The sequence below is a fragment of the Rhineura floridana genome, chromosome 7 (genome assembly GCF_030035675.1).
Source record: "Rhineura floridana isolate rRhiFlo1 chromosome 7, rRhiFlo1.hap2, whole genome shotgun sequence".
NCBI classification, from domain to species: Eukaryota; Metazoa; Chordata; class Lepidosauria; order Squamata; family Rhineuridae; genus Rhineura; species Rhineura floridana.
Genome location: NC_084486.1, coordinates 91,702,451 through 91,722,972, shown reverse-complemented (window position 1 = coordinate 91,722,972; position 20,522 = coordinate 91,702,451). Strand labels below are relative to the sequence as shown.

The window sequence follows — 20,522 nt, the reverse complement described above, 5'->3', positions numbered from 1 at the left end:
AGACAAAGAGCCTCGAGTCTAAACAACAGAATCACTCCAGTGATTACTTTGAGGATTGAAATAAGAGGTCACAATAACCCAGTGAAAAATTTTCTTTATACTGCCACACAATAGCTAATTTCTTACCACCTATCAGACATAAATATCATCTATCAGCCATATTGAAGTTAAAATAATAATGTCATATCTTTTCAAAGGCTTTTGATAGAAAGATAAGAGATTTGTGGAACCTAGAATTTAATTTAAAACCCTGGTTGTGTGAGTTAAGTGTTTTTTAAAAAAGGTCTCATCTCCAGTAATAAATGCACAACCATATAATTCTTCAAGAATTATGATTATATGATTCATTTTTGTCTATTTGTCAAGAACAATTCTCAAAAATGTTTTATGGCTATAGTGGCAATTTGGGCATAGTCAAATTATAATGGTAGTTCAAATCTAACTGTAATCACAGGATGGTTCATTTTTGAAAAAATACTCCTTTGGAACTACACTGCTAAGATCTGCTTCATATCTTTTGTTAAAACCAGAAAGGCATGTAAGATGCTGAGGGTACTCCAAGGGATCTCCTATATAAAAGATGTGTTTCTTATGGGGTTTGGCTCTGCATGTTGTCACTGGGCAATACTAGTTGGAAAAAAAATTCTCCTTTGATATTTAAAGTTGGTATTTCAGTGGATATTTTTCAAAGCAAGTCTGTCTGAATCTTCCAGAAATCTATTTTTGCTTTTGAAAAACTAAAAACACATAGCAGGAAATATTAATGTAAAAAAGTAATGCTCTGTTAGCATCGTGTACTTACCAGTGTATTTATAGTTTTTATCTACCTGGCAGGGAAAGGGAGGAAGGTGGATATCCTGGATATTGAAAGCGAACCAAGCTATCTTGTATCTGCATACAGTGATCCCAATTCAAGGAAGAAAAAATCTTTTGCAATTAGTTTGAAAGGTTGTTTGTTTAAAATGGGCGTATAGGTCTCATTCCACAGTTTATAATGTGGGGGGTTGGTTTTCATATGAAGCTGATGTGATTGGTCATTCAGTCTGCAGGGGGGGGCAATTAGCTGTGGTCATGTGAAGTAGAATGCTGATTTGTTCAAGCTTTCTTTACCCAACACATACCCTAGCAGCTGTGGAGAAATCCACGAGAACTTTCTTACAGAACGGGATGCATTTTTTTCTCTTAATCTGGACAGGGTTTTTAGGTTTGCATAATCTTAAGGTTTTACTTGGAGGTTCAAAGGAATGAAATTCTTCAGAACTGTTTTCCATCCAGCTTTTCTTGTGGTAGCTATTTAGAGTCCACGCTTTCGGTGATAATTTCTTTTAACCAAAAAACCAGTCAGGTTAAGGTGAAGGTGCACTTTCCGTTTCACTTTCCCCCTTTTTTAGATTTTTTTGTACCGTGTATTGTTCAAGATATCAGTATAGTGTAGATCAAGTTTGCTAACTAGTTTTACATAGTTGCAGCCTAATTATAGATGCAAGACCTATATATTTTTGTGGACCTCTATTTTCCCTCTTCTGTTAAAACAAGGATTGCTCATAGAATTGTATTTATATTGGGATCTCATGGAACATATAGTTATGACCAAAATGAGAGACACATTTGCATTGAGTAAACTGATGGTCTTCAGAATTTACGCTGTGTGAAATTAACAGCATACAAATAAAACAAGGCCTGAAAGAGGCCCATAATGTTCACATTCCAGAACCACTTGCATGATCTGTGAGGGTAGCTTTGTAATACATTTTTCCTTAGCTGCTGATGGTGAGGACTTTGATCAAACGTCAGGCCTAAGAGGATCTGAGAAACAAAGACTGTGATTGTTAGCAGTAAAATTACTAAAGACCTGCTGTGAAAATTATTAATGCAGACCAATATAATGCTACTTAGAAACTGAAATCTCCCTTGTTTTTTCTTTTTTTACAAAAACCACACAAAATACAAAACATTAATTCTTCATTTCATTAGTAGAGAACGTTTTAGTGCATGTTGAGGCACAGCACCATAAAACTGAGACATGCATTGTGACCTTCTTAGCCATGGGGACAAGGGGACATTTTTTACTCAAGCAGGTGTATGCAACATGTTTTAGTTCTTTTCAGATTGTGTTTTTTCTTTTTACTGCAAGCAGTATATGCTTTTGCTGATAATGTTATACAAATACTTTTATTCCAATTTTGTCCTATTTAGAAGTATGTGTGTGCTCCTGGTACACCCTTTTAAGCTGCCACAAATGTAATCTTCACTGTAGCCTGGGATGGTGATTAGTAATACCATAGGGCAGAAGCCATCCTGCCATATCCATAAAGGTCAGTGGCATGTGCAAGACTTTAGAGCAAATTTTAGGATGTGTTGGAAATACCATGAAATGTTGCACTTTTTTTGTAGAATGGTTTGGATAGTAGGCATGACTATTGAAGTGAAGTGTGTTGTATGAAGATGGATGTACACGGATGCAATTCTGCAAATTCAGCTTTCACTCAGGAAAACTGCAAGGATCGTGTGTATGAGAAAGTTCTAATAAGTTGTTGAGGGACAGAGTTGGACAAAACTGAAATGAAATATGGTCAAGTTTTGGTCTGGCTGCACCCTAGACATTTTGACCACAGTCTTTTAAGCCACTTTGTGTGAGGTCATTGATTAATGATTTTACAGTGGACTTCTTTCTGGTGAAAATGTTTCTCTTTCATGGCATCGTAAGCTGCCTTGTACTTTGAGGAATTTGCTCACACAGTTGTTTGGATTAGGAACGATGTATCCGATAATTAAAAGTTCTTTGAGGATCTGGTGTTGCCATGTATTATCCCAACTTTAGAGAGAGAGTAGGGGGGGAAATCTCTTTATTATAGAACACTATGACCACTTGTATATCTTATAGAAAGATTGTTGACACTGTTATTTGCTATTCTAGTAAGAAAAAAGAACCTCAGTAAACAAATTCTCAAAAGATTGTATTCCAGAACACCACTTTAGTACTTTGAAGTTCGTCCCTTTTTAAAACTTCAAATTACATAGCTGTAGACTCTGTTGGCTGGATGTCTTTGTTGTATCTGAACTTTTCCATAAACACTATTGCTGGCTTTGGGTCAGACATGGAATGCAGGTGCCCTTTCACTGCTCCTTCTCCTCAGGAAGTCCAGTCAATTAGTTTGAGGCAAAGCCACAGATCTTTTTTCTTTTCATCCTGGGAAATCATGGCCAAACACTGACCTCCACGCCAAGTAATTTAAACCAAGTGAAATGAACACGCTAGAGGTATAAACTACATACATGTTTATAGAACTTTAGGCTTTGAAGTGTGTGTGCGTGTTCTAATGTGTACCAGTGGTGAATGAGCCACTGTTTTCTTCCACATTTTTAGTAACCTCAGAATGTAATATACCTGGATCTGTTCTTAGTTGGATTTGAAAAAAATATTTCATCCAGTTCTGTGTTTCATTTTTCAGTATCCTTAAGCTTTAAAATCTGTTGTTACATGTTGACAAACTCATGTGCTGTTTCACAATTAATAGTCTTACATCTCGGCCGTCTGCATGTTTATTCAGAAGTAAGTCCCACTGAGTTCAATGTGACTGTCTCCCTAGTGAGTCTGCTAGGACTACAACTTTAATTATGGATATACTGCTCCCCTCTCACATTTCTTCCTTTTTTTTTAAAGTCCACATTTTATAGAATGGTGTTGAAGCCTTCCCCTAATGCATTGCTGTGCCTGATGCTTAGAAAGAAGTCAAATGCCAGAAATAGAGATCATGCTGTTCTCCGCTATGCAATGTTTACATCTCAATGCACCTATCCCTAAAACAAACTATATCCTAAAGAATGTAAAAGTTTCCTGGTTTGTTCACAAACAACTATTATTTCTGTAAGCACCATTATGACAACAGTTCTTTGGACTAAATTGTTATTTTCCTTTGTTGTTTGAAATAGATAGCAGTGAATGCCATCATGCCAGTGATCTGGTACTGGTCCTTACTAAGCTATTGCTGCTGACCCAAATGTAAATTTTAGAGATTCTGCTTATAGGTTTTAATTATTCTGGAATAAATAGAAGATCACATTGAGTGCCATTTTATAGATGGCCTCTCTACTGAGTTGGATTATGCAGTTCTTAAGAACACCTCCCATACAAGCAACAACAAAATCTTTGTGCCTTTATAAACTTTGCTGTGACCAAGAATAGTGTCTTGATACCTCTGAACAATGGTAAAGCAATCTCTCATTGAACATCAGGTGGCATCTGACTGTTTATGCAAACAAACTTTGCAGATGCTCTTTCATCACTTGTTGCAGATTGAACTTTTGACTTTCTTAAATGGTTGCAGCTGTTGTATAAATCTCATTTTTGAAGTATGAAGTCCAAAATTTGTTTTTTAGTCCACAAGAACCATAAGAATAGCTGGAGGAAAAGAATGTATTTTTATAAGAAAAGCAAAGAAATGTATCCTTGGTCTTGTATTCTTTCACCCCAGCCTCTTGTGAATTAAATTGCACAGTTCTGAATTAAATTCCAGGTGCTGTTCACAATGACTGTTAGTTGCATACTTATTTGCTTGCAGTGAGACCAAACTTTGAAGATGCTGGAACTGTAACGGCAGGAAGGAAGCATGAATTTATACGCTCTGAGAGCGAGAACTGGCGCATCTTCAGGGAAGAGCAAAATGGTGAAGATGATGATGGAGGTTGGCGACTGGCTGGTTCACGAAGGGATGGTGAGAGATGGCGTCCTCATAGTCCAGGTGAGAGGAAACAAAAGAAAACCACAGACTGGTCAAAGGCAGCAAAGTCTAGAAGGAATCACTCCTTTTAAAAAAAACCTGAAAGGCTTGTTCTATGATGGCAATAATCAGATTTAGTTTTTTAAAAGATTGTTTTCATAGAATCATAGAATAGTAGAGTTGGAAGGGACCTATAAGGCCATCAAGTCCAACCCCCTGCTCAATGCAGGAATCCAAATCAAAGCATTCCCAACAGATGGCTGTCCAGCTACCTCTTGAATGCCTCCAGTGTCGGAGAGCCCACTACCTCTCTAGGTAATTGGTTCCATTGCCGTATGTCTCTAACAGTTGGGAAGTTTTTCCTGATGTTCATTTGAAATCTGGTTTTGTTTAACCCACAATTTCCAGAATAACTAGACAAAAGCAGTTGTTCTTAACTTCCCTGATTTCTCTCCCATCAAACTCTCTGAAGTGTGTTTTCTTTTAAGGATCACCTTAGATCCTGAGGCTGAAGTATTATATGCTTTCAGCTACTTGGATAGAAGTGGAAAAAATGCTTGTCATAGATAATGCAGCATTGTGTGTCTTCCTGACATTAGAGATAACTGATACATGCACAAAAGCAGCAGTGTGTCTGACTTAGTATTAAAACAGCTGAACCAGCACCTCATGATGATCAGATGTGAGGGTTTTACTTAGTACATGAGTAATTGCGGTCCTTTAGTATTATATTGTTTCGCGTATGTAGAACAGCACTGAATATCATTTATTTTTTGGTTCACAATAGGTTTGTCTGTCTGTGGCAGAAGTCCTAAGGCTGAAATATTATTGGGTGCTTTCTGCTACTTCAGAGAAGCAGAGAGAAATGCTTGTCATAGAAAGCTGCATTATGTAGAACACTTAAAGATGTCATTTCTCTTATATCTAAATTTCTCCAAATTAAAGTATTTATATCTCCTCCTACTGGAAGGAAGGGTGGGATATCAGTCAATCAATCAATCAATCAATCAATCAAATAAATAAATAATTTTAGGATAACACTGATTATGGAATTTTAATCTGTTGTTGTATTGCCAACTAAATTATTAAAAATGTAATTTGATATAGTAATTATAATATTGGCTCCAGAGAACTTCAACAGGCACTTTATTTTTTGAAAGCTGCATTTCATGTTAATAGGAATTATGCACTATAGTTAGGATCAAACTTGAGTTTTCTGTGCCTTTTGGTCTAAATCTACTTCCCTTTCATGCTATGGAATATATTGAAAGTAGGTACAGGATCCGTAAGCAGTTTTAAAAGGGAAAACCTATTGGTTCATTAAATTTATATCCTGGCTTTCCTCAAGCTCAAAGGAGCATGCAAGAGTTTTCCTCCTCCCCATTTTGATCTTCATCCTGATTTCTGGGCTGCATTTGGTCCCCCAGGTACATTTTTCATTGTGTAATTTACACATAAGTAGACCTACATGGGTGTCCTAGGATATTGTCCCAAATTTTAACCTGCATAATGCCCCCAAATTTCAGCCAGTTACCACTTAGTTTTACTTTCTGGAAGCAAAAAAAGCAAACCATTGGGGCCTCAAAATACCCCCATTTACTCAATATGCATGGAGAAGGAGCCAACATACACTGCTCAGAAATTTTTTTACCTCCTCTGAATAAGTGTTTTTGGCTCAAGGTGCTTTGGTAGTATCAAGCATACTTGTGGTGACCAAAAATGGGGGGGTCCTGTGGGGTACAAAGTGACCCCATCCCATTGGAAATCTCATTGGGGTCCAAATATACCCCCAAGTTAGGCAAGTGTGATTTTTTTTAACAGTCAGGATGAACTTTAACCCACAACAACACTATGAGGATGGTTAGTCTGAAAGATGGTAGCTTGCTGTTGTCACCCAGTAAACACCCAGTAAGGATTTGGACCTGAGTGTGTCCACTCCTAGTCTGACATTCTAGCCATTATACCAGACTGGCTCTAATTTAATATGGAAATAGGTAGTATGTCTATCACCTTTAGAGTACAGTGTTTCTTAGATAGATAGATAGTTTATTACGACCATATGGTCAGCAAAACAGTGTGTCTTAGTTTGGAAGGGGAGGCTCCATTACCTCAAATTTTAAAATTCTCAGTCTCAAACAAGACCCAACGTTTGCAGACAGAATGTCTTTGGTATCCTTCCAGTACACACAACACACAAAAAAATAACAACTCTATTTAAGACCTCACAGGCCCAAAACAGGATTTTCTGTGAATGTAGAAAATATAGCTTAGTCTTTTTTAGCTATGCAGATCTCAAGAGACACAATCAAAAGGAAAGCATTTCTAGCAAAAGAAAATAAAGTGCTACCAGGGCAAATGTTAGTCACTACAAGGAGAAAGTACCCCAGTCGGCTAGCACTTCAAATACATGTAATTAAATATACTTGGTCGATGAGGTGAAGGTTACAATGGGCTTAGGGTGGAATCCAAGAGCAGACTTCCACTAGCACCACAGGCCCTCTTCCTCCCTTCCCCCAATGCCCCTAAAAAAGCTCCAGAGGGTTCCTGAACTTTTTGGAACTGATTTTTGTGAGAATGAAAAGGGCTGCAGGAGGGGAAAGAGCAGAGCTTGGAAAACTTACTTTTTTTTGAACTACAACTCCCATCAGCCCCAGCCAGCATGGCCACTGGATTGGGCTGATGGGAGTTGTAGTTCAAAAAAAGTAACTTTTCCAAGCTCTGGAAGAGGAAGGTGAAGTTTCATTCCACTCATGAACAGACAGTATTAGATACAACCCTCAGTCCTTCACTGTGTGGTCAAAGTATTGTTCTCTCTTTTTTAATAAGGTAAATATTTTGTATATTTCTTGCACATTTAGAGAGAGGCTCGCTTTTGGCCCTGCTCTGTAGCCAAAACAGATTCCAAGAACAGCTTACAAAAATCACTATACCGCTACAGGTAGCCTGATGAAATAACAGGAGGGGGGGAGTGTCAGTGGCATCTGGCCTCTCAGTATTGATGATGGAATAGCCCTGTTTCGTTCCCTGTGCTCTGCATGCTAGCTGTGACACCAGTGGCATCCAAGACTTTCAATTCCAGATCTAGCTGAACCACATTGGCCAAGATAGTGGCTTATGCTGACCAATATTTGAAGGTCACCACATTCCACACTCCTGAATCTCACACACTAACTTGCTTGGAAATTCTTCACCCCTTCCAGGTTATAGAGAGTTGCATCAACACCAACAGTCACCACCTGCTGACCTCTGCCTGCCTCATTCTCATGCAGGCTTAATTGCAGTTGCACAGCCACTGGAAGCAATGCTTAGAAATAAGCTTCTCAGCTACAAATCCTTTCACAGAATTATTGCCCTAGCGGGCTACTTCACCATAGTGACTTACCAAACAAGGGCAGGATCAGTAAATAGAATCAGTGATTACAGATTACAGACTACACTCCAGAATTCAGAAGGGAGTATTGCTGTCTAGCAGACAGAGGGTAAAGGCAAGCAGTTTTGATGAGGCGTTGGGACTGATGGAGTTAATAGAATGGATGGTGACTGTGGTCTCAAACAGAAGCATAAAATATTATGGTAATATCCATAAAGTGGAACTTGTCTGGATTCATAGAACCTCACAGAATGGTCTCTCTAGCAAAGGTTGCCCCCCTGTGGCTGAACAGATTGTGGGGATCATATGCAGGAAATGAAACTGTCCTGGAATGGACTCAGTTAAATTGTTTTAGTTCTTGTAGGTCCAGTAGAGTTGGGCTGTATTCATAATAATAATAAGGCCCAAGGAGACAGTATGTTTAAAGGGGAAACAGTGATAATATTTTAGAAAATGCCTGTTTCAGGGTGGACCACAAGCTGTAGTAGCGTTCTGAAGTGCTGTCACTTTGTCCTCTCTTTTCCCTATCTTCTTTTCCTCTATCCCTTTCTCCTTCCAAACAAGTTCTTACCTTTTGGAACTCTTTTGTAAAGTTACTTTTTTGACCCCTTAGACGGCCCTCGTTCTGCAGGCTGGAGAGAACACATGGAGCGACGGCGAAGGTTTGAATTTGATTTCCGAGACCGAGAAGATGAACGGGGTTACCGAAGAGTGAGATGTGGCAGTGGCAGTATGGAGGACGATCGGGATAGCCTTCCTGAATGGTGCTTAGAAGATGCTGAAGAAGAAATGGGGACTTTTGACTCATCTGGGGCATTCCTCTCCTTAAAAGTGAGAAACATTCTGTGGACTTGTAATAGCATTACCCGTATTTATAACTAACAGTATAAAGTTTGCATATGTGTTTTCCTTAGAAAGTTCAAAAGGAAGCTATTCCTGAGGAACAGGAAATGGATTTCCGTCCTGTAGAGGAAGAGGAAGACCGGTCCGATTCAGAAGGAAGTCACAGTGAAGAAACCAAAGAACTAGATAAGACACATGTGAGGGAAGGTATTAAGACAGAGCATACAACAGCAGGTAAACAGGGTTTATCAGGCTTATCCTTTATGTTTTGCTTCCACCTCCTAGTCAGTTAACTACATCAATCATTTCAGAAGTAACAGAAGAAACAGTCAAAGAATCTTCACCATCCACTAGGTCAGGTACTCCACCAAAACCCCAGTCACAGGAGCCATTACCAACAAGCCTGCTTGAAAGAAGAGAAGACTGTGTTCCAGAAGGAATAGAAACAACAGACGATAAAGAAAACCAAATGGAGGATATCTCATCAGCCAAAGTGCCCAATAGAGAAGGTAATCGTGTGTGATGCTTGGCATACTCTTGGAAGAATGTATATCCAAAGTATGCTCAAAAAGACTGCAGTAATACCTCTGTTAGTGAATCCTTCAGGAATGAAGCTCCTTTTAAGTAAGGGATTTTTTAAGGCGAAACCAACCAGCTTTGCTTTGTTATGGATAAACTTTGCTTTAAGGTCAAACTGACCCATGTGTCTTTGCTTTGCTATAAGTAAACTGACAAGCCTGTGCCTTTGCTTTGTTAGGGTGAAACTGACAAGCCTGTGTGCTCACTTTGCATTAAAGAGATCTCTTGCTTTCTCCTAGGGCTGGGGAGGGAAGGATCCAATAAGATTCAGAAGGGGAGGGGCAGGGAGGCACCCTTTAAAACCCCTGTTGAAGCTGCCCCCACCATCTATGCATTGGTGTAGTAACCTATCCCTATTCTTTCCATGTTATTCCTACCTCTGGTATAAAAGTTTCTGTTAAAGAATTAATGTCCAGGAATGCATCTACTTTGTTAACTGAGGTATAAGCAAGGTATGTGATAATTCGTAAGTTGTTTAAGCTGATAATTCATAAATTATTTAAGCAATGTTGAAAGTATGCCAGTAGGTTTATTGGCTCATTATAAGTTTTTTCAGACATTAACCCAGGCTTGGAATAAACATACAGGAAATTCATGTCCATTCTTCCCCACCCCCAGATCCAGTTTCTGCTGTCCACACTTTACCACAGATTTCTTCAGATGCAGTTTCCCTTGTTCATCTTCCTCCTTCAGAGTCAAATCTAATTCCTGCCTTAAGACCTGTTCAGACATCAGTCACAGCTGCTCCAGGCATGGGAAATATTCCTGCTGACCCTGATGATGAAGAGGGCCTCAAACATTTAGAACAGGTAGAGCATCTTTGTGAATTATGTTTTTCATTTTCATGCTAGGTGCATTTACCAAAAAAACTGGAAGAAAAGATCACTCCTTTGTATCATCTTGTAAAAGCAAGTGATTCATTCTGATGAGTGCTATAGAAAACCTTGAATGACATTTAGGTCATTTGTGGAGAATATTGTAGCAATAGCTTTTAGAAGCCAGCAGCGCTTAGGTACTTAATGTGGAGATTGGGGTTCAAGATAGATCCCGAGAAACTGCAGCTAATGTATCTAATCAGCTATAGACTAGCAAGTCCTTCAGATAGACTTTACAGTTGGCAACTGCAGAACGAAATTAGTTTTGGACAGGGCTGGTAACTGTTTTTATCATGTTTTCCTGCTACTGGTCAGGAAAATGGGCAAAAATATATTGATGTATTAATGAAGGGTGGGGAATGAAACATACTCTGCAGTTTGACAATACTTTGGATAATCTGCTTAATTTTAATTAGAATAGTCTCAACCTGTATGCTTCTGCCTTGGCCTCCTTAAACAGAAATGGAAAATTAATGTCTGTGTTAAATTAAAGGAATTCCCAATTTCCAAAATTGCATGTCAGTTTGAACCTATTAATTCTGTTATATTTTGGGCTGGTATGCAACTCCGGCAGGTTACCCTAGTGAGTACCAAGTGAATCAAGCTGAAAAAATGATTTTTCAACCATGATCAGAGATAGGTAATCACATGACCTCATTCATGAGCAGTTTAAGAGAATGCATATACACGGTAAAGAGTATGAGGGTCACCTCATGCTGCTGATACCCAAGTACAAAATATACACACACTGTATTTTCCCCCTTTTAAAATGCACATGAACAGAGGGCCAGTCCTTTTCCATGCCAATTTTATGTATTTTAATGGTAAAGTAGTGATATGCACATGTAAATGTGTACAAATCTGATGTGATATGAATGTATTTTGTTTTCACTTGTTGGACCCCCAGATATAAACTGTCATGTATATAGAAGCGCCTCACTGAAAAAATGGCAAATAAAAACGTGTGAAAAAGCAGACTGAAAAAGGCTCTGCTAATAGACTCTGAAGATGACCACACAAATAACACTTCATTTTACAGTGGTTTTAATGTTGTTTTAAACATGTTGCAAAAAGCTTCAACTTCTAAAATTATTTCTTATCATTTCTTATAATATGCCAACCAACATATATACAGACGTGCAGATGATTAAATATTTAATAAATTATGTAAGTTAGAAGTTCTGCCAAGCTTTATTATTTACATAGCAGTCCAACTCATGCAAACCTGACATAAGTTGTGCTGGAGCAAGAGAAGCCGGCATAAAGTTCCACCGCATCCATTTGCCATTCAGGAGCCTCTGGGATGGCTGAATGCCGGCTCATCCAGGAGGTGTAAGTTGTGCTGGAGCAAGAGAAACCAGCATGAAGCTCTGCCACACCCAATTGCCATTCAGGAGCTTCTGGATTGGCTGAACACCGGCTGCATACAGGGACCAGAAAGTAAAAGCCTGCTCGCCCAAATACCCCTACTGGGGAGTAAGCCCTTTCCATTGCAGTTCTATTGCAGTTATTTTCTTTGGGCGCAGTCCAACTTGCATTTACCCCAGGTTGAGGGGTGTTCGTTGTGGCAGATATCCAGCTGCGCTGGCTGGGTCCAGGCTCAACCAGGCTACACTGGTGTAAGTCTTTCAGCCCAGCTCAGCCAAGCCAGCTTGGCTCAGCTGGGACCCAGCCAGCTGAGCCGAGAGCGGCCCAAGTGGAATTGGCAGACGCCAGCATAAAGCCTGAAAAGGGGCGTGTCATGGGTGTTGGGGGAGGGGCTGAGGTGAGGGGACTTAGGCCACATCCAACTCAAGTTCAAAGTGCTCCTGCAGGTGCCAGTCCAAGCAAAAGTTACACTAGGAAAAAGGTTGTCTAAGAAAATAATTGCAATAGAAGTCAGTGGAGAGAGCTTACTCCCCAGTAGGGATATTTGGGGGAGCGGGTTTTTCCTCTCTGGTCCCTGCATGCAGCTCCCGACTGAGCCAGTGTTCAGCCAACCCAGAAGCTCCTGAATGGCAATTGGGTGTGGCAGAACTTCACGCTGGTTTCTCTTGCTCCAGCACAACTTACACTGGCTTCCCCTGAGTTGGATTGCTCTGTTAGACAGAACTGTTCAGTCCCCTCACCTCAGCCTCTCCTCTGACGTGCCCCTTTTCCCCATGCATGTAAGGTGATGTCCGGTGGGACTTGATCACCACCTTGTGGTCAAAGGCAGAACAACCAGTACTTGATTAGCAGATGTGGAGAGGACAGTTCTTTATTCTGCCTTTCACCATTGTGGACATATCTGCACTCTCTCCGATCGCTAGGGTGAAACCCTGTATTATTTCTTGTGTTTTTGTGTCTTTCATGTCTTCTGTGAGTTCCTGGCCTCTTCTTATTTGTCTTCCTATCTGTTTCTTCTAAAAAAAAAAAAGCCACGCTATCACTTCACTTCTCCGCTTTCTCGTTCCCGCTTCTCAGTGCATCCTGATACAGCCAACCTCGTTCAGCCTTCCTGTTCACCCCAGCCTTTCCAATCCAGACCTCCATCTTTCATGTTCTCAACCAATCCTCCAACCCTCCAACTTTCCTGCCTCTGTTCCTATGTTAAAAAAAAAATGAGGAAAAGAAAGTGCTCCTTCCAGGCCGCTTGTAAGCCTGCCTGGGTCCAGGACAGTGGGGAAAGCTAAGGACAAAATGGCGGTTCCCGGCAAAAAGCACAAGCATTTATCATCTGCAGCCCCAGTTTCAGAGGCTTCCTCAAGAGATCACCCTAGTCAGCATAGGGAGGTGGTCACCAGTCCCCTCCTCCCTTGGGGCGGGAGATGCTTTGGTAGTTAATGACACGGTGGGCAGGATGGCCATGCCCACTTTAGGGTTTTGATCCTCAGGGCCAATGCACTTGAGGGCAACCCAGCCATGTGGCTATGAGGTTCATACTGCTGAATGAAAGGAGACTGGGGAAGGAGGTTCAGGGTATGAGGCATCTTTTGGCAGCAGAAGTGGCATCTGATGAAGAGGGAAGGCGCTCTTGCACAGAACATAGAACCATTTTTTCGACTTAGTCCTCACCTGAGGACTTCAGAGGTTGCCAAGAGGTGTCGGGGGCACAACCCTCCTGCTTTTATCATACCCATTCTGGCCCCCATATTCATGGAACTGAGTATGGTTCACCCTCTGTGGCTCGTACTATTTTTTCTTTGGCTCAATTTTATTCAGTCCCACCTCCAGCAGTGCAACTGCAGTTATCTGATCTCATGTTACAGCAGTTAAAGGACCCTTCTGACAGCCCTTTCTAAAGACTCAACCGGTCAGCCTCAGTTCTGTATTACAGAACACCGTGCAATCTGGGCTGGTGTGACACATCAGCAGCTTGCCACCACATTAGATGGGGCAGCAGCTGCCTCTCAGACTCCTGCAGTTCCCACCCAAGCCTCACATACTGCAGCCCAGTCAGCAGCTGATCCACAGACTCTGGCGCCATCCGTTCAGCAGGCACCGCAAGTGGATCCTGTTAGGCAGGTGAGACATGTTTCTCCTGCTTCACATGATGTCCCGAGAGGGCAGGCCATGGGAACTAGAGTTCAACGCCCAGCTAAGGAGCCCCTACCCAACAGGGAAGAGCCTGACCCTGAGTCCAGCCTCATCGTATTGGATGAGGAATGGAGTGGGGCTTCAGAGGAGAAGGTCTCCACACAACTGTTCTAAGAGTCTCATTTTCTCACTTTACTGTGTAAGACTATGGAGTCTTTGGCTCTAACGTCTAAGAATGACCCACCAGCTCCATCTACCTCACGGGTGGCAGCAGTATGCCCGGATCCTCAGCCAAAGTCCAAGGTGGTGAGTTTTCCAGTCCCCTGCAATGTAAAAAATTGGCATCAACACGAGTAAGTTTTATGTGTTGGAGTAGATGGATCAGGTGAGTGTCTCATAGACGCTCCTATTTCTGGTCTTGTGAATCCTTCTCTGAATCCTAAAGATTTGGATGCTCTGTGCATTATCATTGAGGGCTACAGCCTGTTCTTTTGTTTTTGCACAGGCAACTTTGCTGTGGCTGGAGGATCTGTTGGATGACTCCCTTCAGCACTTCACTCGCTTCTGCCATTCTGTCTTTAAAATATCTAGGGTGGTGGTTTTCATGGCAGCTGTGGGTATGGATTCAGCACAGTTCTTGGCAAGAGCCCTGACAGTAGGAGTCTTCACCAGGTCTCTTTGGCTACGATCATGGGAAGCAGATACCACTTCGTGCAACAATTTGGTCTCAGAGCCCTACATCGGGGGCAAGCTCTTTGGAGATGTGGCATTGGACAAAGTTTTAGTGGGGTCTAGAGGGAAAAAAGAAAGTGTTACCTTCTTAGAGGAAGGAAGATAAACAACCTTTTCAGAATTTTTTTTCATCCCTACTCATCAAATCAATCCTTTAGGGGCTCCAGACCCATGGGGGGGGCTGGGATTTTCAGTCTTCCCTTCCCTTCTGGAATAAACCACATGTCTTTGGCAGAGGACAGCAACACTTTGCCAACAAGTTCAGCTCAGCCACCCAGGCAAGGGACTTCACAGATGCATGGACTTGCATTATGTCAGGCCACTGTATACTGCAGACACTGAAGTTAGGCCTCTGTTTGGTTTTTTTGTCAGCCCCTCCACAGAAATTCCTTCCTTCCCCTCTTTCTTCCAACCCAGCCAAGAGGGCCAGGGTGCAGGATGCCATCCAACACTACCTCCACATCTCAGCGATAGAGCTGGTTCTGTACCTTCCATAAATATAAAGTGGTATTTTGCACAATTCCCTCATTTTGACAAAGTTTCCTCTACTTTCCATTGTCAGCAGGAACTTGTTCTCCAGTCTTTCTGTCCTTCTTCCGTCCATCCTTCAGAAACGGCTTGGCATTATTTGGACATGTGAAGGGCATTAAAGATCTATATTACCAGGACTAAGCCCTTTTGCCATTTGGATGCCATGTTTGTCATTCCATCCATCACCCTTAGGGAAGAAGCTTTCCCCATCCACCTTATCGAGGTGGATCAAGGCCTGCATAGCCTTGGCTTACTGTTCCTTACATATCTCGCCTTCATCCAAACTTGTGGCTCACTCCACCACTACCAGCTACCACTGTGGCTTTTCCCCTCAATGGTTCCCTGGAGGAGGTAAGGCAGCTACCTGGGCCAGACCCAATACCTTCATCAAACGTTAGAGGATCAATACTTACACATCAGCTGATGCTACATGTGGGAGGTGATTGCTACAGCATGTTCTTCCAATATAGTAGTAGTTCAGGTTATAGTGTTGATTCCCACCCTATATGGGTCAGCTTTGGTATGTCCCACTTGAGATAATCTTACATGCATGGGAGAAGAGACTTTTGGTCTTACAGTGAAACAGTCTTCTGCATGCATGTAAAGATGATCTCAGGGCCACTCCCTATCTGAGCTGTGTCAATATCCTCCAGGATGTTAGTGATAGTAGAGAGTGCAGTTTTTTGTGTGTGTTCATTGCTTCTATTGTTATGTCTTATCTCTCTCTCTTTGGCTTGGCAAGGAAGAACTGTCCTCTCTACGTAAGACAGGGCTAGAGCAATCTTCAAATCAAGTACTGATTATTCTGCCTTTGACCACAAGGTGGGGCTCAAGTCCCACCTGAGATCATCTTTACATGCATGTAGAAGACCATGTCACAGTCACACCAAAGGTCTCTTTTCAGGCCATATGCTGGCTTCCACCAGCTCCACTTGCGCTGGTCTCAGCTCAGCCTGACAGAGCCAGGCTGAGGGACATAGACTGGCATAGCCCGGCTGAGCTGGAACCCAGCTGGCTCAGGTGGAGATCTGCTGCATCCAACTGGCATAAGTGCAAGTTGGATTGCACCCTTATTTGTATAATCTTGAAAAGTTTTCTTGAACCAATTTTTTCTTTCCTTGTACTCTTGAACTCACCAATGATCATGGCATCGTTCATAAGGCTTTATGAGTGTGTGTAATTTGGCAGTAGCTTCAATAATTTTTAATGTGCTTTTTATTTCCTCTTACCACAGCAAGCAGAAAAAATGGTGGCATACTTGCAAGACAGTGCCCTGGATGATGAAAGGCTAGCAGCCAAACTTCAGGAGCAAAGAGTAAAGGGTACTTCAGTACCATTACTCCATGAGGCCATGCAAAAGTGGTTCTACAAAGATCCACAGGGAGAAATTCAGGGTAAGCCTTCATCCCTACTCTTAATTTATTTTTATTTCACTGAAATATTGAGATCACATATTTTGATAATATCTTAACATATCACATATGCTACTTTTGTACATAGGTGAAATAAAAAATGTTAAGATGAGATATAGGATATAAATCTTTAAAAAACTATGAATGCCTATTGTTTTGGGAAATATTAGTATTTAGAGTGGTCCCCCATATATCTTGCTAGATATGCACAGTGACTATTGGGTACAACATTCAGTGGAGGTATCACTCTTGTTTCTATGGATTTATCTTTTGGATGATTTTGCAGGTCCGTTCAGTAACCAGGAGATGACGGAGTGGTTCCAGGCTGGATATTTCACAATGTCACTATTGGTTAAAAGGGCATGTGATGAGAGCTTCCAGCAACTTGGAGACATAATGAAAATGTGGGGCAGGGTTCCTTTCACTCCAGGTCCAGCACCACCTCTGCACATGGTAAAACAATTAACTTTAAATTAGAAAGTTCAGACATGTTAGTTTTAGGGGTTCATATGCTTTTGAGCAACAGTGACCTTTAGGAAGATTACCTGTAAGTTGAACATTTTTAATAGAGATGAAACAGGTTTCCCATGCAGGAAGGGAGAAGTGCTTACTTTATCTAGCAGTGAAACAGGCTACAGCCCTCATTGCCACTAGTTCACTTACAGCCATTTACATAGTATTTGAGAGACCCAAAGACATCCAGGTGTTGCTTCAGCTGTGCACAACAAATGGCAGCAGATACAGGGCTCCCAGTCAGTAAAAGGTAGCATCTCTTTTTGAGACCCCTGATACTTCTGCCCTCTTTCAAGCATGTCACTTGTTAAGATACCTGTCCTCTTGACTCCAGTCTGCCTTGCTTTACTTCTACTGCTGGTTTGATTGAGCATGGAGGATATAGCCATTCTCATTTTTCAACACAGAGATTGCTGGTGGGAAAGCATGGGGCCTTTCTGAAGTTATACATATCTGCGGAGCACTTGCTCCAGTTTCTTCTGCTGTGGAATAGTCCATAGACGTAGTTCCTCTATATATGTGCCTAGATTTCCCACTTCACAAATCCCTTCTACTTTTTATAAAACAAAATAATCTATAATACAGTTTTTGTTGTTCCATTAATTTGCAAGATATTTCACAATTACAATTAGTTGTAAGTTACTATGATCAGAGCTGTGTGTGCTCTAAACATAGAGCTAGCTCAGGATTTGGTATTAGACACAGACTTCCTCATCCTCAAAGTGTTGTCCTTTATTATTTTTAAGGCAACTTCCTAGGCTCGTAAGATAGACTTGAAGTGAATGTGCAGTGACATCTTAGAATCTAAAGCTGATTAGCGGGTGAGGGGGAGCCAGGACCCCTCAACATGATTCTTTGTCTAATTATGAAAATAAATTAAATTTGCATATTTGTCTAATGATACATGTCACAATTCAGCTTTCTTGGTGTTGAATTTAGGTTGCCATGGTAGAACCATTGTTTGTTTTGTTTTGTTAGCGCAGGATACACAGCCCTACATATGATTCCCATATTTTATAAGTAGCAAACTGAAGCTGAAAAATAGCTGAGTTATAGTTGAGAGGGCCTTCTCACCAGCTACATAACTGTTGAGTCCTAACAGTTGATGCAAGTTCAGCTGCTGATTTGTTTACATCCGCAGGGTGAGTTGGACCAGGAACGACTTACTAGACAACAGGAATTCACGGCCATTTACCAAATGCAGCACCTCCAGTACCAGCAGTTTTTGTTGCAGTAAGTCTACATCAAGGGTGGCTAACCTGTCACCCTCCAGATGCTGGACTTTAATACCCATCATCCCTGACCATTGCCCATAGTGACTGGGGATGATGGGAGTTGGAGCCCAACTGCATCTGGAGCACCACAGGTCAGCAATCCCTGGTCTATGTAAATATTTATCAGCGGCTATATTGCACTGTTTTAATGATCTAGGGCAGGAGTTTGGTGTGCGAACTTCATTCAGGTGGGCTGCAGCTTGTCTGTGAGAGGACTTACAATTTGAATTCTATAGAATTATATGGAATTCAAATTGTAATACAATAAACTCAAGAAATAAAAGTAGCAATAAAAATACAATTAAAAATCATACAGCATTTAGCACAGTGCTAGATTGCTAGAACAGGCCAAAAAAACATTAAGTGGTCCACCAAGACCCTCGGGAATTTTCAGTTTGGATTGGGAACATCACTGATCTGGAGTCATCTGTGTATCAGTGTTCTTGAGTAATAATGGTAAGACTGATAGACCTCTGTGCATCACTTGGCTTCTACACAACAAGTTTATTATTTCTGTTCTTCATACACCTTTTTGTATCCCTCTGGTTTGCTCTTTTTTCTATTCACAGATAAGCATCCTTCAGCTTGCTTTGCAGTATTGTCATTTAGTGAAGTGTCTTACAACTTGAAGGCCCAAACCTATTCGCTAAGATAATATTTCCTGGGTTTGAGGGAACTGTTTGAGTGCAATGGGAAGTTAATTGTAAGAGCTTGGCATGTTCAATTAGCTTATGTAACAGTAAGATAAGGATGCATATTTGCCAACAGTTCCAGATCCAGGTTTCTGGGTCCCCTCAGACAAGATGACTGCATTGGGCCTTCATAAAATGGGGGTGGGGATCAGAGAACCCTGTACGTGATAGCTGTTCCTTCCTGTCACTACCCAGCCACCCTCGTTGAGTGGTGAGAGGAGGATGAGCAGCAGCCGCTATTGCCACAACCCTCTCTGTCCCTGCTGGTGGCTCATTCCTCAATCACCCAGCAAGAGGAGGACCCAATATTGACAACCCAAACCATCCAGCAGCAATTCTGCCAGTCCACTGCTGCTGCTCGTTATCCTCACCAGTTAGCCTGCTTGTCTGCTGTCTCCCCCTGGGTGTTTAGGAAGAGAAGCGAGCAGGTTCATAACGTTTCTCCTAGATAGTTCGGGTTGTCTTCACATCCTCCTCCTAGTATAGGGGATATGCTGCCAATGATGGGCAGGCCAGGGAGCAAGCAAGCAAGTGTGAGAGGCATTGGGAAAGTGGTGGCTATGACAAAGAGCTTCAACAGATGGTGGCTCCATCTGATGCAAATATTGCTCTTTGTCACAGTTATCCAACTTCAGTCATTGGTTTATGGTTCGGTGGTCAGCCAGTGTAGGCCTGGCTGACACCAGGTCTGCTTACCAATTTAAGACTGGTAAGAACATAATTAGAATTTGGCCAAGGCAATCCTAAGCAAGTACTCAGAAGTAATACCACTTCGTTAGGTGGCATTTACTACTCAAAAAGTGTGTTTAGGATTGCAGCTTTAGACTTAGTTGAGTTGTTGCAAAATAAATAAAGGGAGGTGGAGAAGTAACTTAAAATGTTACACATCTTGAAATGAGAAAATTTTAGTAAGTATGAATGAATGAAGTTAAGATGAGACTATAATACTCTGTTTGTGTAGGCCAGGGATAGCCAACATGGTGCTGTCCAGATATTATGGACTACAACTGGAATCATCCCTGACCAATGGCCATGCTTGTTGGGACTAATGGGAATTGTAGTCCACAATATCCAGAAGGCACCATGTTGGCTTCCCTCAGCTAGCAGCCCATTTGGTTTCTGTTCTTCCATGAGATGATCTCAGGTGGGATTCCGGCTCCACCTTGTGGTTGAAGGCAAAATAGCACTGTTCAGTTTTTAGAGTCTTCTGACTTCTCTTCAGCCATAGAGAACAGTTTCTATTTTGCCATCACCATGCGTGGTTGTGCTCTCGCTCTCTGCTCGCTACAGTGATCAGGCCTGTTGAGTTTGCTGTTTGTTATGTCTGTCTTTATTGTTTTTGTGCTGATATCTTTATTGAATTTCTGTTTGTTTGTTTTAAAAATATTTTGTTTGAAAGTAGTTGCTTTAGGGCTGCCCCTCAGGCCATTAGGATTTTTGATGGCCCTCTCTGTGAGTTTCCTTTCACACAGGGCAACAAGC

The 20,522-nt window shown here is 41.5% G+C and overlaps 1 protein-coding gene across 3 annotated transcripts in view; it reads left to right on the top strand.

The window, feature by feature from the left end:
* GIGYF2 (GRB10 interacting GYF protein 2) overlaps window positions 1–20,522 on the top strand; it is a 125,040-nt gene that overhangs the window by 69,951 nt on the left and 34,567 nt on the right. Inside the window, exons 8-15 of one of the 3 annotated variants that reach the window (XM_061636463.1) lie at window positions 4,563–4,742; window positions 8,705–8,922; window positions 9,006–9,168; window positions 9,255–9,443; window positions 10,132–10,322; window positions 16,384–16,543; window positions 16,848–17,014; window positions 18,216–18,307. In XM_061636463.1, coding sequence (XP_061492447.1) covers window positions 4,563–4,742; window positions 8,705–8,922; window positions 9,006–9,168; window positions 9,255–9,443; window positions 10,132–10,322; window positions 16,384–16,543; window positions 16,848–17,014; window positions 18,216–18,307 — 1,360 coding nt within the window. Of the gene's footprint in view, window positions 1–4,562; window positions 4,743–8,704; window positions 8,923–9,005; window positions 9,169–9,245; window positions 9,444–10,131; window positions 10,323–16,383; window positions 16,544–16,847; window positions 17,015–18,215; window positions 18,308–20,522 lie in introns of all 3 variants that reach the window. The other 2 variants (XM_061636464.1, XM_061636461.1) reach the window with 2 other exon arrangements.